Source organism: Aedes albopictus, chromosome 2, assembly GCF_035046485.1.
Source record: "Aedes albopictus strain Foshan chromosome 2, AalbF5, whole genome shotgun sequence".
Taxonomy (NCBI): domain Eukaryota; kingdom Metazoa; phylum Arthropoda; class Insecta; order Diptera; family Culicidae; genus Aedes; species Aedes albopictus.
Window position 1 is genome coordinate 120,738,781 of NC_085137.1, and position 16,672 is coordinate 120,755,452.

The 16,672-nt window shown below is 39.2% G+C and overlaps 3 protein-coding genes across 3 annotated transcripts in view; 2 read left to right on the forward strand and 1 right to left on the reverse strand.

The window, feature by feature from the left end:
* The first annotated feature begins 22 nt into the window (after positions 1–22).
* LOC109419940 (zinc carboxypeptidase) lies at positions 23–2,890 on the forward strand. The gene is made up of 6 exons (XM_062850296.1): positions 23–203; positions 262–398; positions 457–926; positions 980–1,196; positions 2,535–2,608; positions 2,672–2,890. The coding sequence occupies exons 1-6, from the start codon at positions 54–56 to the stop codon at positions 2,869–2,871; spliced, it is 1,248 nt and encodes a 415-aa protein (XP_062706280.1). The 5' UTR covers positions 23–53; the 3' UTR covers positions 2,872–2,890.
* Positions 2,888–7,859, reverse strand: LOC115255161 (uncharacterized). The gene is made up of 7 exons (XM_029853067.2): positions 7,698–7,859; positions 7,471–7,638; positions 6,718–7,406; positions 6,512–6,658; positions 3,559–6,452; positions 3,304–3,493; positions 2,888–3,244 (listed from the first exon to the last, which is right to left on the reverse strand). Exons 1-7 carry the CDS (start codon positions 7,714–7,716, stop codon positions 2,951–2,953), a joined length of 4,401 nt encoding a protein of 1,466 aa, XP_029708927.2. The 5' UTR covers positions 7,717–7,859; the 3' UTR covers positions 2,888–2,950.
* Positions 7,860–13,089: 5,230 nt separating this feature from the next.
* The window catches only part of LOC109420568 (zinc finger protein 646), a 38,957-nt gene continuing 35,374 nt past the window's right edge, over positions 13,090–16,672 (forward strand). Inside the window, exons 1-8 of the mRNA XM_062847764.1 lie at positions 13,090–13,180; positions 13,368–13,550; positions 13,615–13,907; positions 13,961–14,593; positions 14,649–14,819; positions 14,878–15,171; positions 15,230–15,276; positions 15,440–15,539. Of these exons, the coding sequence (XP_062703748.1) occupies positions 13,404–13,550; positions 13,615–13,907; positions 13,961–14,593; positions 14,649–14,819; positions 14,878–15,171; positions 15,230–15,276; positions 15,440–15,539 (1,685 nt within the window). The 5' untranslated portion in view covers positions 13,090–13,180; positions 13,368–13,403. The remainder of the gene's footprint in view (positions 13,181–13,367; positions 13,551–13,614; positions 13,908–13,960; positions 14,594–14,648; positions 14,820–14,877; positions 15,172–15,229; positions 15,277–15,439; positions 15,540–16,672) is intronic.

Genomic DNA, 16,672 nt, shown 5'->3' on the forward strand with positions numbered 1-16,672 from the left:
ATAAAAATACCCTAATCGATTGTGATACACTCAGTATAGGAAAGGCTTTTGCAATGAGAATACCGTGCTTGGTACTGGTGGCCATTTTGGCCCTGGTTTCTGGAGAACGCGTCCGTTTCGATAACTACAGAGTTTATGATGTTGCAATTGAAAATGTAGATCAGCTCCAGGTTATGCAATATCTGGAACAGTATCCAGATGGGGTAAGAATATTTGTGTGGATTTATATAAAAAAAATTGTTATGGTTAATGCAATTTCAGTACAGCTTTTGGGAATCTCCAGTACAAACTGGTATGAAAGTAAGCGTGATGGTACCACCACATAAGGTCGAAGATTTCCAAGATCTCTGTTCACGTATGGAAATGAAAGTGTCCCTGAAAATGAAAAATGTCCAGCGGTAAGATCAATTGTTCACACCAGACACTAGAATTCATGACTGTGGGTATTTCTCGCAGGTTGGTCGATACGGAGCGGCCTGCCCGGAGAAAACGCGAAGGATTTGGCTGGGAGGACTATCACACCTTGGAAGAAATGTATGAGTGGATCGATGGATTGGTGGAACAGTATGGACACATACTCTCGGTGGAAGTGATTGGACACTCGTACGAAGGTCGAGAAGTGAAAGCGGTAAAGTTATCTCACAATGCGGGAAATCCTGGAATATTCCTGGAGTCGAATATTCATGCTCGTGAATGGATTACATCGGCTACCACGACGTGGATTTTGAACCAATTGCTAACTTCGACAGATCCGGCGATTCAGGAGCTCGCCCAGAGCTACAATTGGTACATACTGCCTGTGGTGAATCCCGATGGTCTCCACTACACTAAGGAAACGAACCGGATGTGGAGGAAAACACGATTCCCACACAGTATTCTATGCTATGGAGTTGACATGAATCGGAATTTCCCACACCATTGGATGGGTATGTCTGAGGAACGTTACATAAATGAATTCAACTAATCTTAAATATTATAGATGGCGGAGCATCGATGAACCCGTGCACGGAAACTTACGCTGGCCCGGAACCAGCGTCCGAGATTGAAACGAAAAACATCATGAACTACTTCACAGATATCAAGGACAAAATCCATTTCTATCTCTCGTTCCACTCCTACGGTCAACTTATACTTCTACCGTTCGGTTATCAGAATGCCCAAAAGGTCGACCGTTTTGGCGATTGGATGGAGATGGCTACCCAGCCAACAAATTGATTCACATAACTCTGCTACAACTGTGCTAAGTGAACTCTTATCCGTCCAAAACACATTGTATACGATGCACCAAATATGCTCTATTCGCACAAATTTGGAGGCCATATACGTACATTTTCAGAAAACCACTTTAAGTTATACAATTTCAAATGAATTCATTTGGCATGTTATATAACTTCATTTTATAATTGTACTTGGCAATATATACGATTTCATTTTCACATGTTGAAATATAAAATAAAGAAGTTAACAAGCCTAGATTTTACGACCTTCAGCTCATTAATCAGATATCCTACCACTGCTGTGTCAATCACTGACTGTTGTAGAACGTGAAATTTGAGCAAATATAAATAATTAGAAGGCTGTTTCGAATAGCAACAAGTACCAGTATTGGGTAATAAAATTTTGCACTAAAACCCTGCCAACAAACTGGTCGCGACTAAGTTATATGCATATTTTTTCGTTCAAAATGGATTGTTTTAAATGCTCAGATTTGCTCTATCCGTACACACTTTGGAGACCATCTAAGCACATATTGGAAATATAACTTTGATATATACAATTCGTGACGAATACATTCGGCGTTTTACATAATTTCATATATAACTTAGTTTGACCCTTTATGATTTCTGTTTCACAAACAATAAAATAATAACAAGTCGTGCCAGTCTCTAAGTAAACAGTGTGAATGCTTTCAATAATGTTTGTGAAAATACAAGTAAAGTGTGTAAAAGATGTCATATATGGTAAAATTATTAATTTATGCTAAAATCAGGCTGCGCTGCAGAAGCTGAATCGTTTATGCTCGGGAAACAACAGAAACATCAACGTAGAACAGCGCAGCTGCTGATCCGCGATACGCCTAGGCTGGTACTTCCACAGAGCTGCCCTTGGAGCTGCCAGTAGGACATTCAGGTAGGTGAATGCAATAAAACATTCCTGCACCGGAGTTGAGCGATGCGCCAAGCGAAATATGTCCAAATATATCTTCATTTTCATCATCCACTGGCTCTCCAACTAGATCCCCTCATCGAATAATTTTATTTTTACAAATATGCCCTCATATATAATCTCGCATTTAAGATTACAAATGAGTCGCAAAAAGTGCATTTGAAGTTGTTGTAGAATGTCAACTTGAAGTTGTATAATTGTTAACGTAAAGTTGAAATTATTAATACTGCCAAATGAAATCGGATGAAATTGTGGGATTCGTATACGATTTAACCTAATCTGTTATTACATTTTATATAATTCTAACTTAATATGTCTATTAATATAACTTGAGACTAACATCCTTATATGACTTCTGGTTTGCTGGGTAAAGCAGCTACCACTGCGTTGTCCGGACGGTATGGCACACAGTACCAGTATGGGAATACGGCGGACGTATTGTGTATGTATCGGTGATCTTTTAATATTGGTTGTAAATATTGATAATGAATGTTTCGTTCCGCAGACATTGCATCCGGATCTACGCGAGACTGGGCACTTGGAACTTATGATGTTCCAATCGCAGCATCTTACGAATTCCGTGACAAAGGAAACTATGGATTTATACTCCCTGCTGAACAGATCATTCCCAATTCTGAGGAAGTTCTGGACTCACTGGTTGCGTTTCTGGCCAAAGCACGCGAGCTGGACTATTTCAAAGTTTAAATAAAACCATGACTCGTAATTAGATCTGATTTTTATTTAGACAGCCGATTTAAGAACAACATCCAATCAACATTGCAAATTAAACGTAGCACTGACCGTAATGCTGCACTTTATCACTCTTGACAGTTTCAATTACTACCTGATGTCCGTCGTAGACAACGAAAACGGAAACGCTTGGAATCACAAACACAACGGTGTTATCCACCTTGAAGTATTTGAATGGATACACTCCTGGAACAACTTCGTGTTTCATAACTTCCATGATGTCACTGTCGACCGTGAATGTGTAATTCACAACTCCCGTCTTTTCGAACATCTTGTCAACGACAGGTTGCACCACTACCACGTGACCGTTCAGCACGAACTTCAGGGCCTGGAGAAAAAAGAAATGCTGTTGATTGACTTCTTTAGCGAAACCTGACTGCTACTTACGACTAAGCTCATTTCCGATTTCTGAACGTAGACGGCCCAACTGTAGCTCGTGGGATGATCAGCAGCATACAGAGTCCACTCATTGTAAACCGAAGTCTTGCTGACGTCGTAATGGTAGCCAGTATAATTGAACACTGGGTTAATCACACATTCCGTAGTGTAACCGGTAGTTTTCATCACGTCGAAGTATCTGGAATTTTATTTGAAAGTCAACATCATGAAAAAGATTCCACCAGTACCCGACCCGATACGCACCTGTTGAAAACGACGCTATCCGGTTGGAACCACCAGAACCAGTCGTAGTACGACACGTGCTCAAATACGAAACTTTCTACCGGTGTGGTGATGGTAAAATCGACCGTCGGGTGTTCTACCCACCACAAAGGATACTCCACATCGACGACAAAACTACTTTCCGGCACGTGATGGTGTGCAAAGACGTCGTAATAAACGGGGAACACCTGCTGCACCCAGAACCACACTGGTTTGAACATTTCCATGTACACCGGCATCACGTGCTGGTAGTCTACGTTGTACACGTACTTGCGAACAGTGGTGTGGGCTTCAGCGCACTGGTATGTCACAGGAATTGGAGTGTATTTGTGCGTTGGTGGTTTGTACACTTCAACGTAATGTTTCACGCATTCCTTGTAGGAATAGTTAGGGCTCTTCGTGAAGTTCTTCTGCATATCCGAGAAGCTTCCAGTCCATCCGACTGAAACCACCATGTCGTCTTTCACACATTTGTGATCGTACGAGTAGCCATGGTAGTAGGTCATCTTGCCCTTGATCAGCTCCGTTTCAACATCCTTCACATAATCGAAGCAGACATTCATATTCTTTTCACCGGGAGTTTTCCGGGTGACTTGTACATTGAATTTTTTGAAATAGACTCCATACTCATGAGTGAAATGGACATTCATATCCCAGTGGTTAAGTTCGACGTCATGATCGTTCTTGAAGATGGCCGACACTTTCACGTATTGATGATAGTTGGGAGTGGTCCAGAATTTATGTGGAACATCTTCAGTGTTTACCTTGAAGGTAACCTCGAGTTTATCGAACGGATAGACCTTGCAGGGATTGATATAGCCAACGACTCCGTAGGTTGAATATTGCGGTGGGAAGAAGTGAGTGTAGAACCACGTGTAATAACTCATCATGAATTTGAAGAATGGCATTTCAGGAACTTCGTAGAAAACATCACTAACGAACACATCGGAAAGGGTTTTGAAGTACTTGATGTGAGGCATCTCTTCAATATCGTACACGGAGAGGTAGAAATGAAGACCCGTGTATTTGGAGTGACTCTCGTATAATACAAGGTCTTTTTTCTTGTACACCGGCTCAACGACCGTCGTCAAGAAGTGTTTGCACTCCGGGCAGGTAGATTTCATGTAGTCCACTTCGGAATCAGATCTGGCATACACTTGAGTCTTGACGTGGGTCTTGAAACCGACTACGTTTTGAACTTCATTGGTGCTCTTGGTCCATACGAACTTGAATGAGTTTTGCTGGAAGTTAAAGACTACGTCGAAGTTGAACGGTACGCTGAAGTCGAATGCATGCACCCGACGAGTTCCTTGCCAGGTCATAGCAAATGGATTATAGACAGAGATACCGTAGAAACCGTGCATCCAGACACGGAAGTAGCTATGGACAGAGAATGTCACTTCATTCACATTCTTGGCGACTGGTACTACTACATCATATTTGAATTGCGATACCATAGGCAGCTCTAAATTCGTTTTAGTTTGTATTCCATCCATGGTCGGAGAGAATACCTCCACATCAGCAAGATTCAAAACAGTGGTGAACTGATGCTTCATCGTTGTTAAAATAGTCAGATAAGTGTAGCTATAGAAGTTCTTGATGGTAACTTCGTCAAAGAACGTGGTGTACACAACCTTTCCATTGGCCATCAAAGTGAATTCCACATGAACTGGTTCCTTTTCGTGGTGCTTGATGATTGGTTCCTTCACCGTTTTGGGTTCAACATTGAACAGCTTAGGCCACAGCATAGTTAGTGGATTTTCGACTCCCTCGAACTTCACAAACACGGAGTACAGGTCCACATGTCGATCCATCACGTAAGGACTGAAATTGATGAAGAATTGGTTGACTTTGTTGTGCTTATCATCGGCCACAAGGTTTCCGTAGACCGACGCACCGAAGAAGTGTTTCTTGTCGACATAATCGTAGTAGAAAGCTTTCGTTTCAACAGTAGAATCAACGTGCTTGAAGAACTTCTCCATCTGCTTAACGTACTGCCAGAAGTCAGTATCTTTATGAACGCACGATTCCGCCATGTGTTCGACAGTGGTTACGAAGAACGAGTATACTTGTGGGTTCTTTTCCGTTTGCATGACGGTTGCAATCTTGGCAAAGTATTTTACTTCTTCTGTAGATAGCAGGACCTTCAATGCAGCGACGCGAAGTTCGGTAGAAATAGTCTCATCCACAAATACGGGATAGACTACCTCGAACAGCTCGTTGTAGTCGTAATGTAGAATCTTCTCCAGCGAGTAAATGGCATGAACTCGCAGATGGCGGTCGTATGGCAGATCCAAGACCTGTTCACCTTTCACAATGGGAGCAAGTAGTTCGTAGACGGTTCCTACTTCAATATTCTTCAGGCCATGCAACCATACCAACTGTTCTTCAAAGGTCTTGGCTTCCTTCAACTTTTTGTAGAATACTTTGACGTACTGCTGTAACACTGGTGAGTGTGTATCGTGTTTGAAGGTCTTATACACGAGCGATCCGAAGGTCAGGACTGCGGCATGGGCGACCTCTGGTTTAACCTCATCTTCAAAATGGTAAAATTCTTCGACTTCTTTCAGTAGCTCCACAGTTGGAACTCGCACATTCAGGCCCAACGAGAAGAGCATGGTGGAAGAAACAAAGTCCTTCACTTTGTGGCTCTTCACCAGATTCTTTATGAAAACCACTGAGTTTTTGGTGCCGACGATGGGCAACATCTTGTAGAATATATCAACTGCGACAAGGTCTTTCGGCGTTGTTGTTTTGGTTATTAATGTGTAGAATTGTTCAAAGTTTTCGACGGTGAATGGTTTGAAGACTTCAATAATCCTGGTAATTGTGAGGCCATGCTTCGTATCAGTTTCCACGTTAGTAATCGGGTTTTCCTGTGATGGTTTGATGATTAAAAATGGAATTCTGAAGATGGAAATGCATTATAACTTACGCTTAGATATTCGACAGCTTCATAAAGCATAGCTTGCACTTTTGGACCAACGACAGTCATGTCGACTACATGAGGAACAACCGATAAGCAGGGGAAATAGGTTTCGAAGGTTTTATGCGATGGAACAAAGTATAGTGGATTATAAACCTACGAGAATCGAATAATATAAGTTATATAAAACCAATAAAACGTGTTGTGCAACATACCGGGAATTTAGAGAACTCCAAAGGCGAGGACGGAACCACAGTTTTGGTGAATACAAATGATTGCTTTGTGGCGACATACTGCATTTGTCCTTCGGATACCGATGGCTGCACAGTTTTAACGCTATCGGTGTGTACTTCGTGGACCTTAACGCCATCTTTGTCGTTAACCATTACATATTTCACTTCCGGGTAAGTTGCGTTCCAGACAGCATAGTTTTTGTACACTTTCTCCACTTCAACGTTGCTGTAGACATCGTAAGGCATGTGATCGAAGGTCGTGTAATCAGGAGTCTTGGTCACTACAATGTAATCATGAACGGTCTCCACATCATAGGTTACATTCACCGAACCATAGACACTTTCTTCCACGGTGGAAAATACGACAGGTTTCACATATTTCTTTACTGGAACTTTGTCAACTGGAAGCTGAAGTACAGCTGCAATTCCTTTCTTGATGTTGACACTCCATTGAGTGTCCTCTGCAACGGTGAACACCTCGTGGACCATTCCGTAATGATCATACGTTACGTAGAAAGGCAAGGTGATAACATCAGCCACGTTGGCGATGGGAACAAAAGTTTTTTCTCCTGTTTTCACTCCATGGACTTCACCTTTCATTACGACGGGTCCAGTATATACGTATACCTTAGGGTCAACCAGATACACAAATGTGCCATTTCCAGTGAGATCTACCGAGAAAGAAGTTTGTACGTCAAAACCAAAAAAAATCTGAAATCATCAATTCACAATCACCTGGTCGAACATGCACATCTGCCATCACTTCATACTGCGAGCCTTTCTTAGCTTCCAGCACGCCAGTTCTAACATCTAGCACATAACGATAGACGTACTCTTCGGGACCGGTTCCATAGAAGAAATTTTTCACCGGTACGGAGTGCACTGTTGCCACGAGGGCAAGAACTGAAATTTGAAATTCCAATGTGAAAACACCACCACCATTTTCAAAAACGGCCACTTACGAGCTATCCAAAGCCTCATCACTCAACACCAAAACTACACTGCACTCAGTTTTTTTTCTCCCGCTGTGTCCTTTAGTCCTTCGGTACGAACTGATCACCTGTTCACTAGCGACTGTTGAGCCAGCCCGGCGGAGATTCTTCTTTTATGGGGACCTCTTATCGGAACGGTGCAGCAGCCAAAATTTGATATTCGCCTACAGGTCATCGCGGTGAGAAAGTCCTGATTGCATATATGTACCTATTATGATGCATCTCGGCGACTTGTGGCAAAACAGAGTGCAATCATAAGCAGAGTGAAAGTTTATTGAACCTATTGGTTGTTTTGGCGAGTCCGAAACATTGTAGCGTAGCTTGTTCTAGATTCAAATGTAAGATGTTATGGAAAATGATATGGGAAAAGTGAAATAAAATGTAACAAATTATACTTTATATAATATAAGTGAAAAAGCTTACTTTTTGTTTTCAGATTGTTATACATACAGAGCAATCATAGAATCACTTTTATGTTTAATAATAATTCAGTTGAATGTCAATGCTTTTTGAGCCTTTCTCTTAAATTAACCTTATCAAAAAGTCCAAATTTCGGCAAAATAAAAACTATTGAGTAACAAGGCATTTTGTAAGTGTAATAAGTTATGGTATTTCTGAGAATGTACTGCCGATTTCATAAGGTAGCGATAACAGATTTTACTCAATTGAATCTATTGTTGAAAATATATGCATGTATACATATATCAATTCATTTTTAAATTGTTTTTTTTTTTTTATGGGCTTATCGCACCAATTTGCACATTTGAATATTGGCATCAACTTCTTGGCTTATTAACACGAATACAAAAAATGTGCTGGTCTTCTTTTTATTTTGGGTTTTCTGTGAAAAAGCTTTTTTCATTCAAAAGGGATGCATAAGATTTTGGTACCGTGTGCTGAAATCTTACTAAGCACAAACAGTGCTAGAAGGATAGCATGCTGCAGTCCTTCCAAATAAAAAAAAATCATTCAATTCAAACCCTCTGCCTGATCTCTCCATTGATATGTAAAGTCAGTAGACGAATGTGATTTCTTAACTTTCACGTACCCGGCCCCGACCATTTATTTTAAAAATGCTGGCATTTCGTCAATATTCATTCGATTTTTTTTTGAAGTCGCCCTCAATTGATCAAAAATTGGTGCAAGTTTATTACACTTAACCCTTCAGGACACGCGCTGTAATAAAAATTACAAGTTGTAATTTACAACACTTCCAAAAAACCTCGCTCGTCATATACATCGCGAGCGCGGTGCGGTTTCAGTTGCTTGATGGTGCGCGTCCTGAAAGATTAAGGGACCATGTAATACCCGGAACCATTCCGGAGATATTCCAGATTGTACTGGGGTCAGGGAGAGGGGGTGCCAAAATAGCTTAAAGTGATTATTTCGTGTTACTGTGTCTGAGAGGCCCCAGCAGAACCGGTTCCAGGTGTTCCGGAGCGGCCGTATTGGTTGATACATACTTCAGTTTATCTTTTCTGCCCGATTATCTAGAAATCATTGAGATTCATACGTTGCAAGGCATTCCTTGGGCATAGAGTATCTTCGTGCCTGCCGCACGATATACACATGCAAAAAGGTAGAGGAAGCTCTCAGTTAATAACTGTGGAGGTGGTCATAGAACACTAGCCGAGCAGCAGGCTTTGTCCCAGTGGAGACGTTACGCCACGAAGAGTGGGGAGGAGAGTTTGCATTTTCGGTTTGAACACAACATGCATAGCGACAGCCTTTTTGTATTATAAGTGGAACACTACCACGTGAACATGAAAATACTTTTACAGAGCAATTGTCAGTATGATTCTTTAACACTACCCAATTTTCACATAGTGTAGGTTGAACTCGATTTGATTATCTTGAGTCGCGGTCTGAAGCTTCACATATATTCGTACAGCATTCCGCCAGACATATGTTTTAATAAGTTCTGAAACTCGATTACGGATAATCAAGTCCTGCCTGTGTACAGCGGGTGGCCAAAATGTTTGGGATAGGCAACTTTTTTTTCTCACACAAAAATGTTCAACATGCTGCAACTTTTCATAAAGCGCATCTAAAATTCTCAAATTTTGACTGTTTGTCAACCTATTATATGTGCATTAAGGTGGCCCACACTTATATGAAAAACAAAAATTTCGAAAAATGCCAAGTCTTACCTCCTCAATCAGTTGTTTTGGACTCCCAGAAGCCACGTTCAAAATTTGAGCAAAATCGGTTGAGCCTAAGGGGGCGCTCAAAACGCTTGAAGTTTGTATGGGAAAACTTGGCCAAATGTATGCAGAAATTTTAAGTTTTCGAATTTTGCCGCTAGGTGGCGCTGTAAGCGTTCAATAATCAAACCCATTGGTATTATTGTAGGCGACTATATGCCAAACAACTTTGTCGAAGACCGCAAAGTGATCCAACGCCTGTGAAAAAAGTTATACCCTAGGAAAAGTGAGGATAAACTTTATTGTTATTTTTCCAATACATGTAAAGGAATAATATCAATAATGAAATCTCAATACTTTGCCTCACTTTGCCTAGGGTATAACTTTTTTCACAAGCAAGTCTTTTGTTTTTTTTTTCTATTTCTTCAATAATCCTTCCGGAAATTATTTTGTGAATTCTTTCAACAATGCCTTTGGCAATCGTGCGACAACGACTCTGAGAACTTCCATGCTAATTTATTTGGAAATGTCTGCGGTAATTTTTTCTGCATATTTTCCAGAATTTTGGTCGGTATTTTTTTTTTTAATTTCTTCATCAATGCTATGCGGCAATTCTTCTGAAATCTCCTTCTGCAAAATTATTTAAGAAATTCCTCTAGAAGATTTTACAGAATACCTTGGGCAATATCGATGTTTTTTTGTTTCTAGAATTTATTTGGGGATTTCATCAGAAAACTATTTTGGAAATTTATCTGGCAAATCGTTTGGAGACCTCTTAGATTATTACTTTGGAAACTTCTTCGGTAATTCCTTTGGAAATTCTCTCGGCAAATTTCTAAGAGATTTCTTCCGGGAACTTCCTTGAAAAAAAAAAATCTTTGGCGATTATTTCAGGATCCTCTTGGATATTTCTAAACTTGCTTGAAAATTCCTTCGGCAAATATTTTGAACTCTTTGAGAAATTTTTATGATGATTTTTCCAACCATTTCTTTAAGAATTTCTGTGGCATGATTCGGTAATTAATTAGGAAACTCTTTAGGTAATTTCTTTGGGGATTTCCCAGGTAGGGTTTCAGTAACTTCTTCGGGTTTTTCTTTGAGAATCTCTTCGAGAATTCGTTTGTAAATTGGCTCGGCTATTCCATTTTTAAATATCTTCGATTACTCTTTTGGAAGCCGCAATTCCTTTGTAAATTCTTTGAGCAAGCCCAATTAAGAATTTCTGAATGTTCAAAGGAACTGCCTAGGAATTTCCTAGGTTTAACAAAGAAATAATCGAAAGAATCCCCTAAGAATGTACCAAAGGAGTAGTGAAATGACCTTTTTTAATAATTGTCTGAAAAATTTCCAAATTCATAGGCTAAGGAATTTCCAAAGTAATTGCTGAAAAAACTTCACAAAAAAATTTTCGAAGAAGATTTTAAAGGAATGGCAATAAAAAAATCCAAACAAATTTCCGAAGGAATTCTCAAAGAAAGTGTAGTACACCAAACAATGGATTGCTTAAAAAAGCGTCGATGAAATAACCAAAGGAAGCCCAAAAACAAATTTTCGAATAAATTCCAGAATAAAATTTCCAGCAAAATGTATAACTAAAATGCCAAAGCTATTTTCGGAAGCAATGAATATAAATACAGTGGAATCATAATGAATTACAAGAGCAATAACAAGAAAATTGCCGAAGAAATTTGCAAAGGAACTGTGAAAAGAATTGCTGAAGAAATTTCAGACGGATTGAAACTTCTGAACAAATTTTCAAAGAAATTACCGATCATATTCCAAAGCAACTGCCGCAGAAATTCTCAAAAACAACCAACATACCGCAAGAATTCTCAAAGAAATTGCTCAATCAATATCTTTGGGGGGTTTATTGGCATTTCAGTCTAATTTGGTCAATCCAAAACAACTATTTGGTTTCTTAACCCGATGTTTCGGTCCTTATTGGACCTTTTTCAAGGATTCGAAAACTGTGTTGTTTTCTCGTTAAGGTGTTTGTTTGAACATCTAATCGTCATTTAGTGTTGGTTTTTGGTTTTAACTTTCCGGAAAACAAGTTTTAGAATAAACATCGGAATCCGTTCCACTGTTCTATGCACTGATATAGTTTATCAATATGAATATAATACCATTCGATCATCTTAATGCAGGTTTTGCGTCAGATTGATGAAATTCAAGATATTGGCGAGTTTTGGGGACGAACTCCTTAAATTTTAGTAAAATTTCCAAAAAATATATGAAGAAATGTATGTTTTGCCAAATAGCTAAAAGTGATTATTTTGTGTGTTGTTGTGTTTGAGAGGCCCCCGCAGAACCTGTTCCAGGTGTTCCGGAGCGGCCATATTACATGCTTCAGTCAATTTTTTCTGCCCCATTCTCTCGAAATCATGAAGATTGATACGTCACACGGCATGTTTTGGTTGCAAACCAGAAATGTCCCCGAAGACACCCCCATGGAACCTGTGCTAGATGCTCCGGGGTGGCCATATTTGTTGATTCTGACTTTAACCTATCGTTTCTTATCTCGGTCATTCGAAATCATGAAGATTGATATGTCGCACAGCATGTTTAGGTCGAAAACTAGAAGTGTCCCCAATGAGGCCCCATGGAACCTGTCACGGGGATCCGGATGGGTCAACTTATTTGAATCTGGTTACCGCAGTTGTGTTTCACTGTTCGCAACAAAAATTCCGCTCAAAACCGATGGTTCAAACACAATAACAAAGGAAATAATTACTATTAAATAGCCATTTTGGCAACCCCCTGACCCCAACACAATCCGGAATATCCCCGGAATGGTTGCGGATATTGCATGGCCACTTGAGTATAATAAACTTGCACCAATTTATGATCGATTGAGGATGACTTCTAAAAAATCGGATGAAAATTGACGAAATGCCAGCATTTTGAAAATGAGTTGTCGGGGAGCGGGTACTTGAAGGTTAAAAGTTCCTGCTCAATGTAACCAGGCGTCTCCATTCTGGGTGTCCGAATGCAAAAGTACCATGTGTCTCCATCGTGTACGGTAGAATAAAGACAAGAGGGAGAGAGACGTTTAGTATGGTGGAGCAAGAAGCAGAAGGAAAGTAATAGCGGAGTCAATTATGTTATATATCAAGAACAAAACATTCTAGGGAATTTGGTTCTATAAAACGTAACTTTAACGGTTGAATCTATAAAATCCATGTAACTGGCCTCATTTCCAATCAGAACTGTATGGGAATTGATGATTTGGATTTCTAATTGGAATGTGCCGGCAGTTGTTTATAAACATTCAGAAGATCTGAAGTTGCGTTCTCGCTCGAAGTAGCAGTAAGTGTTGAGTTTGTTTTTTTAAATTAAAACCACTGTTTATTTTCACTATGTCTTGCATAGGATAACATTCAATAGCTTAATCCGTGATAATTTCACCTTGTTAGTTTATCCAGATGCACATAGTTCTAAAAAACTTTAATCCGCTGATTTTTTCTCTCGTTCATAAATTTGTTCTGTTTTTCAGGTATTGAAAAACTGTATGCTCTTATAATGCTCAAATATGGCTTTTACAAACATAAAAACGGAACCATTGGATTTTGATGACAAACCCCACATTTGTCGACTATGCTTAAGCGAAGAATCACTAGAAAACGTATTCGAGGCAGAGGGTATTCAACAATGGATTTCTGATTTCTTATCAATCATGGCAATTTCTTATCGATTGTATTATTTCTGATCAGTGTTTCATTCGGCATATTCGCTCCTTACAGATAACAACCGAAGATCGCATGAGTCAATCTATCTGCGCTATATGTCGAATACGGTTGGCCGATTTTCACGACTTCCGGGAACGGTGCCATAAAGTGCAAAGCTTACTGATAGCTGAGATTCCTGAACGCAGACAGGATTCTGATCTGGCAAACCCGTTGCCACCAAGCACTCCATCGATTCAATGCCAAGTTTGCCATAAGGTGTTCACAACTAAGCGACAACGGAAGGATCACATGAGGAACCATAACAGTGAGCATATATGCAAACGGTGTGGACAATGTTTTGTGAAACGGTAAGTAGACTGGGAAGTGGAATATTTCAGTTTTGAATAATTCGCATTTTTAGCAGAGACCTGGAAAAGCACAGAAAGACTCATAAAATTGAAACACGTGAAAAACAGGAAAATCTAAAGTCGAATGAAAGAGAACTCACGGTGGTACAAGTTCGACAAACAAATACCGAGCCTCTTGAGGAGGTGCACTATCTGGGTGCTGCTCCCCACAACACAACGGACGGAAACGAGCAACAATTTGGCGTGAAGGACATAATTGTCGTGGAAGAAGTTAAACTCGAAGTACACGGTGATGATGGAGGAGTTCCATGTGAACTTGATGAAACATCTGCTTTATCTGAGATTGATAAGAATCAGTTGCTCAACCAAAGCAGCATTACTACTGAAGAGATTATTATTGCTACTTCTGTGCAAAATCAGAAAGATGTTCAGAAGAATGTTCAGCAGAAAGATATTGTGGATAGTGGCGAAAATTCGAGTATGACTGAGGAAGCTGATGCAAATCATGGAAACTCTACTACTAGTACTTCCAACCACATACAAGAATCTGATGGCGCGAAACAATTTCAGTGTGACGTATGCAATAAAGTTTTTCCGGTCAAGAAAAAATTACTGGATCACAAACGTCAGACACATGGGCCGAAGAACTTTTCATGCCCCATTTGTGATAAAGCATTCCGATTGCAGTAGGTATACACAAGTATCTTTAACCATCAAACATCTAATAAATTCATTTTTAAGGTATCTTATGGAAAACCATAAGCTAACACATCAACCAAAGACCAGACCATTTGAATGCGATGAATGCCATTGTACATTTACTGGTAGTTTTTCCTTGCAAAAACACAAAAAATATAAACATGGCCCGAAAAAATACAAGTGCGACATTTGTGGCCTTCAGTTCTCGTCACGGTAGAAGCCTATGTTGTTATCATATCGCAAACTTTATTAAAACCACACTGAATTTCAGCTCAGCGTTGCAATTTCACATGCAGCGTCATACACGTGACTCCGACAAAAAGGAAGAACTGCCTCAGAAAGAAACAATTGTAGATGGAAAAGTAACGAATAATGAAACAGTGGAGGCTTCCGATCCAAACTCCGCAGAAATCGCCCAACCAAAAAACAAAGATGACGACGGAAGTACCGTGTGTAGTATGTGCGACAAGGTTTTCCAAAATCTTCAAGGATATTTGATGCATTTCAAAGATGCACATAAGAAGAAACGCACGTGCGTCTTGTGTAATGTGATATTTGTATCCAAGTATGGCATTGAAAGCATGCATATTATTTTTTTTTTATGAAAAATTGTTCAATTTCAGCCAACGATTTGTGAATCATTTGTTAACAGAACACATGAAGGAAGATGGTAACTATCAAACGCGTAACTGTGAAGAATACAGCAAAGTATTTTCAACGTATAGTCAATGGATGGCGCTCAATGCACTTCATGGCCCGGAAATATATTGCTACAAACATCACCCTAAACGAGTTTTTAGGACCGTTATCAATTTCAAGTTTTTTTTTTGCAGCAGAACAGAAAGAAGGCGATGTTTCCGGTAACTTATGGAATATCGTTCAGTCTGCAGAGGATCGTAAGAAGATTGACAAGCAAGCTTTAAGCAAGCGCAAGTAAGTAAGCGCAGGAAACAACTACAAATGATGAAGGATTATTCGACGCAATTTATGAAAGTAATGAACTACTAAAATTATTGGAAAATATGTAAAATAACCCATTTGATTTGAAAATTAATTTTCAGTTAGGCCTTTTGAATGCAGTTAGGCCCTAAAAAAATATTCAAAAGGGCCTATATTTATTTAAAATTCGAGTAAAATCGCTATTTTCGCATTGATTAACACTCCCACTGCCATGCTATAAATCACTTACACCAACTGCCATGCCTCAAAACAGTGGGAACGGTATTTTTCAACTGCTAATATCTCAGCCGTTTTTTATCCGATTTGCAAAATTTTTGAAGCTATGAATTTTCCCAGCCTTCTAGATGAATATAAAATTTTCAAACTATGGATTTGACCAAAGTTCTATTTTTGAGTACTCAAAAACTCGGAGCAAGTACCTTAAAAAATACAGTTTTTCTGGAGCCATTCCGATTGTAAATTAGTTTCCACGCTTATTTTAATGTTGAATTGCCCATATTAATAAAGCAAAATTATTGCAAAGAAATATAAGGAGATACTCATTATTTAAGACTATAAAATCTTCACAAAATTACGTATAATACAGTAAATTTGTATATTCGATTTGAACTTTGTATTCATTGCGACAACCCCTGAGAAATCTTTTTCCAAACGATTGTGAAAAGTATGAATCTCAGAAACTACAAAATTTTCATAAAATCACGTATAATATGGGAAATTAGTATTTTCAGTTTGAACTTCACGTCCATCTCGACAACCCTTGTGTTAATTGCTTGAAAACAATCACGTGCACATGAGAAAGCTTTTTCCAAACGATTGTGAAAAGTGTTTATTTAAAAAACTACAAAAGTTTCATAAAATCACGTATAATACAGGAAATTTTTATTTTCAGTTTGAACTTCACGTTCATCGCGACAATCTCCATGTTATATTGCTTGAAAACAATCACGTGTGCACAAGCATACATTTACAGATAAATGAGGACAAGTGTGACTCATAAAAACTACAAAATCTTCACAAAATTACGTGTAATACAGAAAATTTGTATATTCGGTTTGAACTTTACATTCATCGCGACAACCCCTGTGTTTTATTGCTTGAAAACA

Excerpts from the sequence above, each read along its gene's own strand:
- LOC109419940 (XM_062850296.1), top strand. The coding sequence starts at position 54 with ATGAGAATACCGTGCTTGGTACTGGTGGCCATTTTGGCCCTGGTTTCT. Across the intron at positions 927-979 it reads TTTCCCACACCATTGGATGG|ATGGCGGAGCATCGATGAAC; the intron begins GTATGTCTGAGG and ends TAAATATTATAG. Across the intron at positions 1,197-2,534 it reads GGCGATTGGATGGAGATGGC|TAAAGCAGCTACCACTGCGT; the intron begins TACCCAGCCAAC and ends TGGTTTGCTGGG.
- LOC115255161 (XM_029853067.2), bottom strand. Across the intron at positions 7,407-7,470 it reads AGATGTGCATGTTCGACCAG|ATCTCACTGGAAATGGCACA; the intron begins GTGATTGTGAAT and ends CTTTCTCGGTAG. Across the intron at positions 6,453-6,511 it reads AAGCTGTCGAATATCTAAGC|GAAAACCCGATTACTAACGT; the intron begins GTAAGTTATAAT and ends AAACCATCACAG.